Raw genomic sequence first — 14,514 nt, forward strand, 5'->3', positions numbered from 1 at the left:
ACTTAAAAACCTGCCACATTTTGCAGTGAATGTAATTCTGTTACCAAAGAACTACCCAGGTACAAGTAGCAGAAAAACACAGTATTCGAACAACCATCTTTTTAGTCTTCTTGACATTTAAGAATTGGGTTGTTGTCCTGACACAATTCCACCAGATGTTCGACCCCTGTTCTGTATGGAGACTCATTGTTACTGGTGAGACCCACTACCATTGTGTTGTCTGCAAACTTGATGTGATTTTGAGCTGTGCTGTACAGCACAGTCATGCATTAGCAAATTAAACAGCAGCGGGATGAGCACACAGCCCTGGGGGACTTCTGTGCTCAGTCTGAGGACCCTGGCAGTGTTGTGTCCTATAGAGACTGACTGACAGATCTGTTTAGTCAGAAAGTCCAGAATCCAGTTACAATCAGAGGTGTTTATGCCCAGCAGGACCAACTTCTGTACCAGCTTCTGTGGGATGATTGTTTAAATGCTGAGCTAAAGTCAATAAACAGCGTAACCATCCTTTTTGTCTAGGTCCGAGAGGATCAGGTTGACAAATCAAGAGGTCAATATCAGGACGTGAAAGCTGAAATTCTGCTCTATCTCATAGTATTGTTTGAAGTCAAACCCAAATGACTTCAGTGTATAACAAAATTATTGGCCTTGCTTTTCCAATAACGGAGGGTTGTTGTGTATGGGATCTGTTACAAGATCTGATCGAATTCATTCTTGTTTTTCTCCAACAATATTTGAGCCGCTATTTTTTTTTTTTTTTTGCTAGTATTGGCCCAATACTGATCCTGGGTATTGGCTCAGTGCCATGTTTGATTTGAGTTTTACTGTGTGGAAATTATAGCTTTTTTTTTTTTTTTTGGATACATTCTGCTACAATCAGTACAGGCCCATGTTTTACAGGTAAGGTGGTACGTTATGGATCTTTTGTCCCTTTTCTTTAGAATATACATGGTTGAATAAGACTCAGCGACCTTCTTATTCCTCGCAGATAAGCATAACTTGGACAAATCAGACAGATCAAATCAGTCTCTTCCTACCAGCCCTGTGATGTTTCCTAGAACTATTCATACAGTCAACGTATGTGTGCGACTGGGATAAACAAAAACTACCATCCAGTTGGCCCTGCGACTGGGATAACTGAAAACTACCATCCAGTCAGCCCTAGGAAACACCATAAGACTATTTACACAATGCATGTATGTGCGCGATTGGGATAACCAGATTTCAGATCTCCAGATGGAAGAAGAGTACGTAATGAAAAAAATGTCTTACCTTCTACGTGGAGATCCCGGACAAGCCCCCAGAAAACAGTTAGGTTTTGAACCATTTGCACTGAAGGAATTTGAATGGACAAAATATGATCTAGGAATGTAGACCTCTGCTACCTAAGAGATTCTGCCTCATGGATATCTGGGAGAAACAGACCTTTGTTGTCTGTTACCCCTTTTCCACCAAATCAGTTCCAGGGCCGGTTCGGGGCCGGTGCTGGTTCACAACTCGTTCAACTTGCGAGCCAGCTGAGAACCAGTTTGCTTTTCCATAGCTCGCGGTGCTAAGGGAAGCCACGTCATTACGTCGCTGTATACGTCAGTTACGTCGCTACGTTTGCGTAAACCTTGGCACGAATATCGAAGCAAAAACAATGCGGAAGAAGCAGCAGCAACAACAACAATAATAATAATAATGGATGACTTCACGTTTGTACAGCTGCTGCCTCTCGTCACTTAAAAATGGCGATCTTTCGCGGTCTTATTGTTGTTGGTCTTAACACACACACACACACACCACCCCCCCACCCCCCACCCCGCACGCTGACGTAAGCGGTTCTTTCGTCTGGCCCAGCAGAGAGTTGGTGCTAGCCTGGAACCGTTTTTTCTGGCCCCAGAGCCAGTTCTTTGTCAGTGGAAACAGAAAACCTGGTTCCAAACTAAGCACTGGCCCCGAACCAGCCCTGGAACTGCTTTGGTGGAAAAGGGGCATCAGAGAATCTGCCTCACTGATCTCTGGGAGCAAACAGTCATTTAATGCAGACACAGGTGTTCAGAGATGTTTTTCTTAGTTTATTGTAGGACAACCATGAGTATATATTCGCATTAAAGAGGGTGTTGTAGCTATGTGATGTGATGGTGGTGATGTGATTGATGAAGCATAGTTATGTATGTATAATGGAGTAACAGATATGGGTAATGAAGCATTACATCACTGGTTTAGACTACACTGCTTGATGAAAGAAGGAGGACATATACCATTACATCCCCCATCAGGATCATAATCTTAGGAAAAGAAGAAAGACATTACTGGCCAAAATAACCTTCATTAAGCAGAGAGCAGAATGTATGTTCAGAATTGCGGTGCCAGGTCTTAATTATTTTGACCTTTAAAAGTAGTAAACAGGCACCCTTGTCAGACATAGTGGCTCCCAACTCGTTAGTTGTCAGGGCATGTTACAACATGCCAACTTCAGACACCCTGGCGCCACTGTCCATCACATGCCAACTTCAGACACCCTGGCGCCACTGTCCATCACACTGTGCTGCGTGGACTATATAAGATGCGCACAAACATCGAGGAAAACACAGCACACATCAGACGGGGACTCCTTGCAACACCTGCTTCTCATCAGTGAATATTTGGATCCGTTTCTCTCTTTCTTTCTCGGTTTCATTTCTTTCTTGTTTTCTGTCTTTCTATCGCGGACGTGTCAGGATCCAACGTCCATCATTTGTGCCGTGAGCATTCCGTGCGTCCTTGAATGTAAGTTGTTTATTGTTGCGTAGCTACTGTGTTATGTGTGTACTCGTTATCTGTAACTGTTACATGTGGCGGTAAGGCTAGCGAGTATTTCTTCTCTTTTTCTCTCATCCTGTGTCTGTCTATTTTCTTACGTGTTTGTTCTGTTCAGTAGCCATGTAATGATAGCGCTTGTTTTCTCGTCCACGGTTTGTTACGGGAGCACATTTCATTATTAGCCATTGCCATGTTGGGAGTGTAGTGGTGGTATGTACAGTTCATAACAGCGCCACATATTCTAACCTTCTATGCGCAATACAGCGCGGGGCAGCGCTTAAAGGAGCCATGCTCCCCTTCATTCAGCCGACACACTCTGTGTCTTCATGCGGGTGTGACTCGCTGTAAGCAGTTGCACCACGCACCTTGGTAATGATAGCTGCTGTAGGCAGCTATCCTCATCCTCCGTGTACGTTGTACACATTGTACATATTGTGTACATATCGTGTATATAGTCAGTATCTAGTGTGTTGTGTTATTTATTATGGGGTGTAAATAGCATTCATTGGGCTTTACATTGTTTTACTTATATAGTATTCATTTGTGTGTTTTACATTTGTATTACATTGTATATAGTTATTATTCATTTGCGTTAATATATATTTAATGCGATGTGTATTTGTATTTATATCATTGTCATTATTTACATTATTGCTTGTGTGTATATTATTGCTCATGTCTTGTTGTATTTGTATTTTATTCTGTTTTCTAGTAAAACCACGGTTTACACGGTTTCTCGTGAGTGGACATCCATTAATTCCTGTTCTAACCGGACAGCCTGGGTAGCTCGCTGTATACCTGATCCAGTGTCCCTCTTATACAGTCCTTTACCCTGTCCATCACCGGACACCCATTTTTATATGGTCCTTCGAGCCGGATACAGCATTCTACACAGTCAGGATGTCCACTCATGATGGCAGTGCCCGTCCTCGCCGTGAGCACCACCACCCCAGGCACCTGGATGACTACGTGGTGACCCAGGCTCAGCGACGGCTGCCACAGGACGGCGCACACACCCAGGATGATTCTTCCCATGTGGGAGACAGCAGGCCCCGGGAGCCATCACACACTCCCCCTGCTGGGCAGACTCCCCTGGACACGTCAGCAGCTATCCTCCTCGCCCTTCAGCAGATACGGGAGGACAATCGGCAGCTGCAGCGGGATGTGCAGTACCTGTTGCAACAACAACACTATGCATCACCTCCACGCACTCCAGCGAGGGACATCCAGGTTCCAGCCGTCACGCCTGGAACCCCCCCAGCAGTCCTATCATCACCACTGCAGCATGACAGAACATACAGCCCTGCTGACTCAACCAGTGGACATCGCCGCGCCCCGGTGGCAGAGCAGTCGTCACCTCTACCTCGGCCACACATCGCAGGAGCTGAGGCAGCGACGTCCACACCGCCACACGGAGGAGCTCCCCATCTGCCAACACCACTGACGGCAGAGCTGACAGAGCACCTGAGGAGCATGAATCTGCCACGGGGTCACTCATTCATGTCATCCTCACCCCTTCCTGCCACCCCACAGTACTCAGCGCCATTCAGCCCACGGCGCCCTTCGTCTGCTCAGAGACAGCGGACGTCATCACCGGTGTCGGGCGGTCAGAGGGCAGTGGCACCAGATCATCACAGGCTGTCACCTGTCCCACAGCGACTGACATCTCTTCCCCCTCAGGAGCTGACCTACCGCGGGCCCAAGATGAGAATCCCAGCGTTCACCGAGGACGACCCACGGCAGTTCAACAGGATGCAGCTGGCACTCGACAACGTCCTACCACCCAACGTGACAGAGCGCTTCAAATATCAGATCCTGCTGGACCACCTGAAGCTAGAGGATGCTGTCCTGGTAGCGGATGCTTACTGCCACAGCAGCTATCCCTACAGTGATACGATGGCAGCCCTCACGAAGCTCTTTGGGCAGCCCCGCAAACTGGCACTCAGGCAGATCAACCAGGTCCTGGCTGAGCCCCCTGTCAGGAGCGGTGACCAGAGAGGCTTCAGGAACTTCGCCCTGAAGGTGCAGTCCTTGGTGGGGATGCTGGATAAGATGGGGACCCAGGAACAGCTTGAGCTACGGTGCGGTTCGCATGTGTCTCGGTTGCTGCCCAAGCTGCCTCACGAGCTGCGTACTGCCTTCAGGCGGTACATCGACCCAGACCGTGTGCCTGTCCCCACACTCTTGGACTTCGCCGCATGGTTACAGTACGAGGTTGGTGTGCAGCTGGACGAGACCAACGACCCGCCAAAGGCAACAGCGAGCCAGGCAGAGCGGCAGCGGAGCACCAGAGGCAAGCAGCCGGCAGCCACACGCTCCACCACGGTCCTGCTGGTAGACCCCCCAACCAAGTCAGCTCAGCAGCCATCAAAGTCAGCTCCACGCACACCCACCAAGGTGGAGCCTCCAAAGAAGTACTGCCCCTTCTGCAACAGCACGGAGCACTACTTCAACCAGTGCACTGCGTTCAAGAGTATGTCACTGGAACCAAGGCTCCAGTGGATCAAGACCGGGAAGAAGTGCTGGAGGTGTGGACGCGACCATCAAGCAGCTCAGTGCTACCTCAAGGCACGGTGCCCGAAGTGCAATCGCCGGCACCTCGAGGTACTGCATGAGGTGAATGCACAAAGCAGGCCGGAGACTGCAACACTGTCTTCACCCAGCCAGCCATCCACCTACTACCTCGACCCAGCACGGAGAGGTAGTTGTGTGCTGCTGAAGATGGTGAAGGTGCTTCTTCATCACGGGGGCAAGAAGATGGAGACCTACGCCATCCTCGATGACGGGTCAGAGCGCACCATGCTCCTCCCCCAAGCAGCGCAGCAGCTTGGCCTCAAAGGACAGAGTGAGAACCTGGCCCTCCGCACCATCCGTCATGACATCAGAACGGTGCCGGGGAGGTCAGTGTCCTTCTCTGTGTCATCCCTCAGTCAACCGCAGCAGCGGTACAAAATACAGCGGGCTTTCACATCACCCGAACTGGGACTGTCCCCTCATTCACACCCAGTTGAGGCCCTCCAAAGGACCTACCGCCACCTCAGAGGGCTGCCTCTTCACTCCTTTACTCAGGCCCGTCCACTGCTCCTCATTGGATCTGACTACCCAGACCTTCTCATCCCCATCGAGCCTGTGCACATAGGCCCACCAGGTGGACCCATTGCCCTGAAGACACGCCTTGGGTGGACACTTCAAGGCCCCGCCAAGGCTGTCAAGCGTCGGTCTTCCACCCCAGCGTGCCTGTTCATCAGTGCACCGTCACCATCAGTGGAGCTGCTGCAGGATGCCACCGAGCTGCAGAAGTCCCAGTTCTGCGGCCACATCACCGTGACCTCTGACCCTGCGTTGCCTGATGCAGGGAACTTCAGTCAATATCCAGAGCTGCTGGAGGCCACAGTCAGAGCGCGTCACGGGGCGGCCACATCCGCCATCACAGCTGAGGACTACAGGCAAGCGGAGATGGCACTCCTCAGGAAGGCACAGAGTGACTCCTTCCCCGAAGACTTCACCCTGCTCTCAGCGGGGAAGCCAGTCTCCACTGACAGCAGGATCCTCACATTGTCCCCGGAGTACGACGCTGAGACACAGCTGATCCGGGTCGGAGGTCGTCTGCGCAGGTGTGACACGGTTGAGGAGGAGACTCTGCACCCCATCCTGCTTGACCCTCAGCACCCCATCACCCAGCTCATCATCCGAGACTTCGACAGCCACCTGGCGCACCCAGGACCAGAGCGAGTGTTTGCTGAGCTGCGCCGGCGGTACTGGATCGTGCGTGGGAGAGCGGCTGTCAAGAAACATCAGCACAGCTGTCCAGAGTGTCAGAAGTGGCGAGGCGCACCAGTGATCCCCAGAATGGCTGACTTGCCACCATCAAGTCTGCGCTTGCACAAGCCAGCCTTCTATTCCACTGGAATGGATTGTTTCGGGCCGTACCTCATCAAAATCGGCCGACGCACTGAGAAACGGTGGGGCATCGTTTTCAAGTGCCTGACAATCCATGCAGTGCATCTAGACCTCCTCACCAGCATGGACACTGATGCTTTCTTGATGGCCCTGCGGCGCTTCATCGCACGCCGAGGGAAGCCACATGAGCTGCTCTCCAACCAAGGCACCAATTTCAGAGGGGGTCAGTCTGAACTGCAGGAGACGTTCAAAGCCCTCAGCCCAGAGCTACAGTCCCACTTAGCCAGTCAACAGATTGACTTCAAGTTCAATCCTCCACATGCTCCGCACTTCGGTGGTTCCTGGGAACGGGAGATCCGTTCCATCAAAGCTGCCCTACACACTACACTCGATCCACAGACAGTCACTGAGAGGTGTTGAGGACAGTGCTGATCGAGGTGGAAGGCATCATCAACTCCAAGCCCTTGGGTTACACCTCGTCAGACATCGCAGATCCAGATCCCATCACTCCAAACATGCTGCTGATGGGGCGGCACGACCCCTCCATACCACAAGTGGTCTACACCGACTCCGACATCCTGAGCAGGCGCAGGTGGAGACAGTGCCAGGCCCTTGTGGACCAATTCTGGGCTAAGTTCATCAGGAACTACCTGCCCTCTCTTCAAACCCGCTCCAAGTGGCAACGAGACCGGGAGGACCTCATCGTTGACAGCATCGTGATGATTGTCGACCCTCAACTCCCACGTGCCCTGTGGCCTGTGGGCAAGGTCACTGCTGTCATCCCTGGAGCAGATGGCAGGGTACGTACTGCACAGGTGCAGGTCAAGGACCGGACCTACACACGCCCAGTCTCACGCCTGGTGAGACTCCCTTCACTCCCTCAGGACACCTCTGCCTGACATCATGGACACAACTTTGTTCCACAAAGTTGGGGGCGGCTGTTCAGAATTGCGGTGCCAGGTCTTAATTATTTTGACCTTTAAAAGTAGTAAACAGGCACCTTTGTCAGACATAGTGGCTCCCAACTCGTTAGTTGTCAGGGCATGTTACAACATGCCAACTTCAGACACCCTGGCGCCACTGTCCATCACATGCCAACTTCAGACACCCTGGCGCCACTGTCCATCACACTGTGCTGCGTGGACTATATAAGATGCGCACAAACATCGAGGAAAACACAGCACACATCAGACGGGGACTCCTTGCAACACCTGCTTCTCATCAGTGAATATTTGGATCCGTTTCTCTCTTTCTTTCTCGGTTTCATTTCTTTCTTGCTTTCTGTCTTTCTATCGCGGACGTGTCAGGATCCAACGTCCATCATTTGTGCCGTGAGCATTCCGTGCGTCCTTGAATGTAAGTTGTTTATTGTTGCGTAGCTACTGTGTTATGTGTGTACTCGTTATCTGTAACTGTTACATGTGGCGGTAAGGCTAGCGAGTATTTCTTCTCTTTTTCTCTCATCCTGTGTCTGTCTATTTTCTTACGTGTTTGTTCTGTTCTGTTCAGTAGCCATGTAATGATAGCGCTTGTTTTCTCGTCCACGGTTTGTTACGGGAGCACATTTCATTATTAGCCATTGCCATGTTGGGAGTGTAGTGGTGGTATGTACAGTTCATAACAGCGCCACATATTCTAACCTTCTATGCGCAATACAGCGCGGGGCAGCGCTTAAAGGAGCCATGCTCCCCTTCATTCAGCCGACACACTCTGTGTCTTCATGCGGGTGTGACTCGCTGTAAGCAGTTGCACCACGCACCTTGGTAATGATAGCTGCTGTAGGCAGCTATCCTCATCCTCCGTGTACGTTGTACACATTGTACATATTGTGTACATATCGTGTATATAGTCAGTATCTAGTGTGTTGTGTTATTTATTATGGGGTGTAAATAGCATTCATTGGGCTTTACATTGTTTTACTTATATAGTATTCATTTGTGTGTTTTACATTTGTATTACATTGTATATAGTTATTATTCATTTGCGTTAATATATATTTAATGCGATGTGTATTTGTATTTATATCATTGTCATTATTTACATTATTGCTTGTGTGTATATTATTGCTCATGTCTTGTTGTATTTGTATTTTATTCTGTTTTCTAGTAAAACCACGGTTTACACGGTTTCTCGTGAGTGGACATCCATTAATTCCTGTTCTAACCGGACAGCCTGGGTAGCTCGCTGTATACCTGATCCAGTGTCCCTCTTATACAGTCCTTTACCCTGTCCATCACCGGACACCCATTTTTATAATGTACGAGTGAAGATAAATCTCAAGGACTTAACAAACCAAAGCAAATAGCAATCACAACAGCCTAATACCAGTTTCAAGCATGCCAAACATATATTTCTATCAGTCTCTCTACCAGATAGTGGGGGAAAATAGGGTTACTCATTTTATTGTTAAAAAAGCCATGAAATGGAATTGATTTATCCTGTTCCCCTTCCTTGTGGGCCATTGGGACAATGCTTTTATATTTTTGTTACTGACTTCTGTTTTTATCTCCCCAGAAACAATGAACATGATGCCCAAAAGAGACTTCAGTAGCTATCAAAATACTTCCAGGACACCTGATACTTTCACCAGTTCTTCAGAAATTAAGAAAGAGCTTCACCCTTGCTCAGTTTGTGGGAAGAGTTTTATTTCCCAGAGGAGACTCCAAATCCACCAGCGTATTCACACAGGAGAGAAGCCGTATCACTGCTCACAGTGTGGAAAGAATTTCAGTCAAAAAGGTCATCTCCGGACACACCAGCGCATTCACACAGGAGAGAAGCCGTATCGCTGTACGCAGTGTGGGAAGAGCTTTGCTGTGTTGGGTCCTCTCCAACGACACCAGCGCATTCACACGGGAGAGAAGCCGTATCGCTGCTCCGATTGTGGGAAGAGCTTCAATGAATCAAGTAATCTCCGAAAACACCAGCGCATTCACACAGGAGAGAAGCCGTATTATTGTTTACAGTGTGGAAAGAGCTTTGCTCATGCACATACACTCCAAACACATGAACGCATTCACACAGGAGAGAAGCCGTATGACTGTTTACAGTGTGGAAAGAGCTTTGGTCATGCACAAACACTCCAAACTCACCAGCGCATTCACACAGGAGAGAAGCCGTATCAGTGCTCACAGTGTGGAAAGAGTTTCAATAAAATAAGTCATCTCCAAACACACCAGCGTGTTCACACAGGCGAGAAGCCTTATTACTGCTCAGATTGTGGGAAGAGTTTCAGTCAGCAAAGTTCTCTTCAATCACACCAGCGCATTCACACCGGAGAGAAGCCATATCACTGCTCAGATTGTGGGGATTGTTTCAGTCAAATAAGTTCTCTCCGAAAACACCAACGCAGTCACACAAAATAGAAGCCGTATCAGTGCTCACAGCCTGGAATCTGTTTCTCCGACCTCAGCGATTTCAATCCACACCAATGAATTGACACATGAGAAACCATTTATCTGCTTACAGTGAGGGAGGTTTTACTCTCCAGGGTCATCTTAAAACACACCAACGCATCCATACAGGAGAGAAGCCCTATCCCTGCACACAAAATGGAATAATTTGAATTAGAAAAATTAAAAAACATCAAGAAATTTGCACAAGAGAAACTATACCAATGCTGAGGAGTGAAAGGAGAACACATTCATAGTGACTACTGAGGACCCTGAGGGCCTTTTTTTTTGTTTTTTCTCCCCCCTCCTTGGTATTTGTGGTGCAATTTTCCATCGAGGCATACGACTTGTGAACATTGTTGTGACTTGTGTTAAGCCTTCAGAATTCAATCAGAATTGGGCTAATTAATTCAACAACAAGAAGTTTAATTTACATAGTGCCTTTCACCAACCCATGAATGCTTTGCAAAGTAATGATAAAGAAAAAAACCATACAAACAAATCAACCAGTGAAGTTCTTGGATAAGACAGAAGATTAAAGAAATACATGAACAGAAATAACACGGGTAAAAAGACAGCAACTTAAAGCATGGTAAAAGGAATGGGCAGTCAGTGATCAAGACACAAGGGTAAGAGGAGACTGAAGTTGAGTTTTGAACTGTAGGAACATGAAGGTTCTGGGGGACATGATTCCATAGCTTGGGGGTTATGACTCTAGAACCCATGGTGGACAGGTTTTATTTTTGGACAGACACTAGACCAGAAGATGAAGATCCAAGACTTGTGAATGGGAGCATAGGATTTCAGTCGTTCCATAAGATATTGAGGAGGGTAGCTATGGAGTCCTTGGAAAATGTAAATTGTTTTGGCTATTGATTTGTAACTTAGTATATGATCAGTCATATCAGCATTAAGCTTTCAAAAATTATTCATCCACAACATTAGGTTGTGAATGCATTTGGAGAGGGTGGGACAGATGTAAAAGGCCTTCACCTGATGTAAATCTGCATGCCATCTGCACAGCAATGAAAAATTCAACCCAATCACAGATGGCTGAATAATTCAGTGCATAAATGGTGCATTTTTCATAGTGGGTCTGTTAGTTTTAAAATTAGGGCTGGGCAACGATTAAAAGTTTTACTCGTGATTAATTGCATGATTTCCCTGAGTAATCATAATTAATCGCATTATTATACGCAAAATCCAATAATGAATTAAAAAGTAGTGTATAGCACAATTTTGTTTTAAATGTTCTGCCATATGAACGAAAGTGCAGAACAAATGTTATGGCAAACACTTAACATCAGCATTTTGTTTATACAGTAGCAGTTAAATAAAATATTTAATGTAAATCTCAACTTAATGTTATCAAAGCAAATACAAAACTTAAGCTTATTGCCAATGTCAGGGCATTAATGTTATCCTGTTTGTTATAAAAAAAAAACTGCCCACAAAATCCTGAGCCACAATCATAACATTAAAACGGGCAATTTCTGAGGTAACAGCAGAGACTTTTCTTTTATCAGGGAGTAGCATAACCAGTCTATGTTCAGTACCAAAGTTAGAGTGAGGTGAAGCACAAAAAAAAATTCACTGCTGGGATTTACTGTGCAGAGGACTAGTCTGTAAAGTCCATGTTTTATACGGGATTTCCTTTGGAGAATGTCACTCAAAAAAGAACCAGAAAACACTTTCAGTGCAGTTTGTAGATTCCTAATACTTGACGGGGTTTTTTTTTTTTTACTCCTCTGCACTAAGCCAGTTGCTAAGGCACACAAGATTATTTACATTTTCAGATGATAAATGCCCCTTTTCCACCAAAGCAGTTCCAGGGCTGGTTCGGGGCCAGTGCTTAGTTTGGAACCGGGTTTTCTGTTTCCACTGACAAAGAACTGGCTCTGGGGCCAGAAAAACTGGTTCCAGGCTAGCACCAACTCTCTGCTGGGCCAGAGGAAAGAACCGCTTACGTCAGCGGGGGGGCGGAGTTGTTAAGACCAATAACAAGACCACGAAAGATCGCCATTTTTAACCGACGAGAAGCAGCAGCTGTCCAAACGTGAAGTCATCCATTGTTATTATTATTATTATTATTATTATTATTATTGTTGTTGCTGCTGCTGCTGCTTCTTCTGTGTTGTTTTTGCTTCGATATTCGCGCTAAGGTTTATGCAAACGTAGCGATGTAACTGACGTATACAGCGACGTAATGATGTGGCTTCTCTTAGCACCGCGAGCTATGGAAAAGCAAACTGGTTCTCAGCTGGCTCGCGAGTTGAACGAGTTGTAAACCAGCACTGGCCCCGAACCAGCCCTGGAACTGATTTGGTGGAAAAGAGGCAATAGAAGCTCTCTTCTTCTGTACAATATGACCGGCAAGGGAAAAGAACCTTTCACAGGGTATGGAGGTTGCAGGTGTGGCCAAGTACTTCTGTGCATAGGGGGCCAGTCTGCTGTGTGAGCCTGCATGTTTGGACCACCACTCTAATGGACAGGACTCTGAACTGATGGCAGGCTCTGCTCTGTATCGATGCACACTGTTCTCAATTGAGTCTGAAGATTGCTACTGCATTGGACCCTAGATTCAAGGACCTCAAGTGTATACCCAGAGCTGAGAGGAGTGAGGTGTGGGCCTCAGTCACCAACTTAGTCAAGGAACAAAGGGTTATTGCAGAGAAACCTGTGGAAGAAAAAACATCAGAGCCACCAAAGAAAAAGTTAACCTGGCTGCTTCATCTGAATCTGAACAAGATATGCAATGTTGGCATTTTCCTTGCGTGTCTCCAGGTCTTTTCTGAATGTAGACTTGAACTTGGCCACGTAGGCAGGGTCATCGTCTGAGCTCTCCATCACCCAAGAGATGACAAAAAGCAGGCAGAGCCACAGAGCATGAGATGTACTTTTCTCCTCCCAAAAGTTCAGTCACATACCTGCAACAGAAAATCAACTCCACTTCAGTCAAAATAAATTGCATTCACTTGTACACAAAAATATCCTCTACATATTCATGCTGCATTTTTACACTACTTCTCTCTTACATGCACTCAGCCAGGATAGTGAACAATATGATGTAAAACATACTGGCAAGGCTCCAGTAGGGTTTCTAACCTCTGCAGTTTTTCCATTTCAGCTGTAGTTGGCATGACAATCTTGGTGTTTGTGGTGAGGACATCCCTCAGTGGCTGTTCGTTTCTGCGGATGCTTCTTATCATGTCCAGAGTTGAATTCCATCTTGTTGGAACGTCTTGCATAAGTGACTCCTTCTGTCCATGTTCAACTTGTTGCTCTAATTCTGCAGCACTTGCTGGACTGTGTTTAAAGTGCCCCACAACTTTCCTGCACTTTGCCAGGACATTGTCAAATGCACTGTTCTGCAGAGATACTGTGACAGAATGCTGGAGACTGTGCGCAAAGCAGGGTACATGATCAAAAGGCAGATGTCTCGCAGCAGCTGTCATATTTCGTGCACTATCTGTGCTAAGTGTGGTGACTTTATTTGACACATTCCACTGTGGGCGGCACGGTGGTGTAGTGGTTAGCGCTGTCGCCTCACAGCAAGAAGGTTCTGGGTTCGAGCCCCGTGGCTGGCGAGGGCCTTTCTGTGTGGAGTTTGCATGTTCTCCCCGTGTCCGCGTGGGTTTCCTCTGGGTGCTCCGGTTTCCCCCACAGTCCAAAGACATGCAGGTTAGGTTAACTGGTGACTCTAAATTGACCGTAGGTGTGAATGTGAGTGTGAATGGTTGTCTGTGTCTATGTGTCAGCCCTGTGATGACCTGGCGACTTGTCCAGGGTGTACCCCGCCTTTCGCCCGTAGTCAGCTGGGATAGGCTCCAGCTTGCCTGCGACCCTGTAGAAGGATAAAGCGGCTAGAGATAATGAGATGAGAAGACATTCCACTGTTGTGCAACTTCAATAAAGTGTCCCGCGCACGTTTCAGCATAATGTCTCTCCTCTGTCTTCATTACTGTCAGAGCATGTGAATGCAGCGCCCACCGTTCATCAATATAATGCACTGTAACTCCGAGGTAATTATGGTTACCTAATGATGTCCAGTAGTCCCCAGTGAGGGCAACAACGGGTGCACGTTGTAAAGTCGTCGCTTTTGCAGTCCTCTCCTTTTCATACAACCCGTGTATTCTTCTTGTGATGGTGCGTCTTGAGGGAATCTCATACCTGCCGTCATTTGTTGCGATTCTCAGAATGTTTCTCAGACCGACGTCCTCCACAATACTAATCGGCCTGCAGTCTGTAGCTTCCTTACTCGTAATGATCTCTATGAACCCTTTCAGTCAGGCTTTCGCAATATGCATAGCACTGAATCTGCTCTCTTAAGAGTTGTTAATGACCTCCTGCTCTCAACTGATGCTGGTCATCTCAATGTCCTTGTTCTCTTGGACCTCACAGCTGCCTTTGACACTGTACATCATGAGAGACTCAT

General features: G+C 47.4%; 1 protein-coding gene across 1 annotated transcript in view; it reads left to right on the forward strand.

Moving 5' to 3' along the window:
- Positions 1-13,785, forward strand: part of LOC132883057 (zinc finger protein 239-like) — a 41,587-nt gene extending 27,802 nt beyond the window's left edge. The window contains exon 2 of the mRNA XM_060916208.1: positions 9,202-13,785. Within this exon, the coding sequence (XP_060772191.1) occupies positions 9,207-10,052 (846 nt within the window). The 5' untranslated portion in view covers positions 9,202-9,206 and the 3' untranslated portion in view covers positions 10,053-13,785. The remainder of the gene's footprint in view (positions 1-9,201) is intronic.
- Positions 13,786-14,514: the final 729 nt, after the last annotated feature.

This window comes from Neoarius graeffei, chromosome 1 (assembly GCF_027579695.1).
Source record: "Neoarius graeffei isolate fNeoGra1 chromosome 1, fNeoGra1.pri, whole genome shotgun sequence".
NCBI lineage: Eukaryota > Metazoa > Chordata > Actinopteri > Siluriformes > Ariidae > Neoarius > Neoarius graeffei.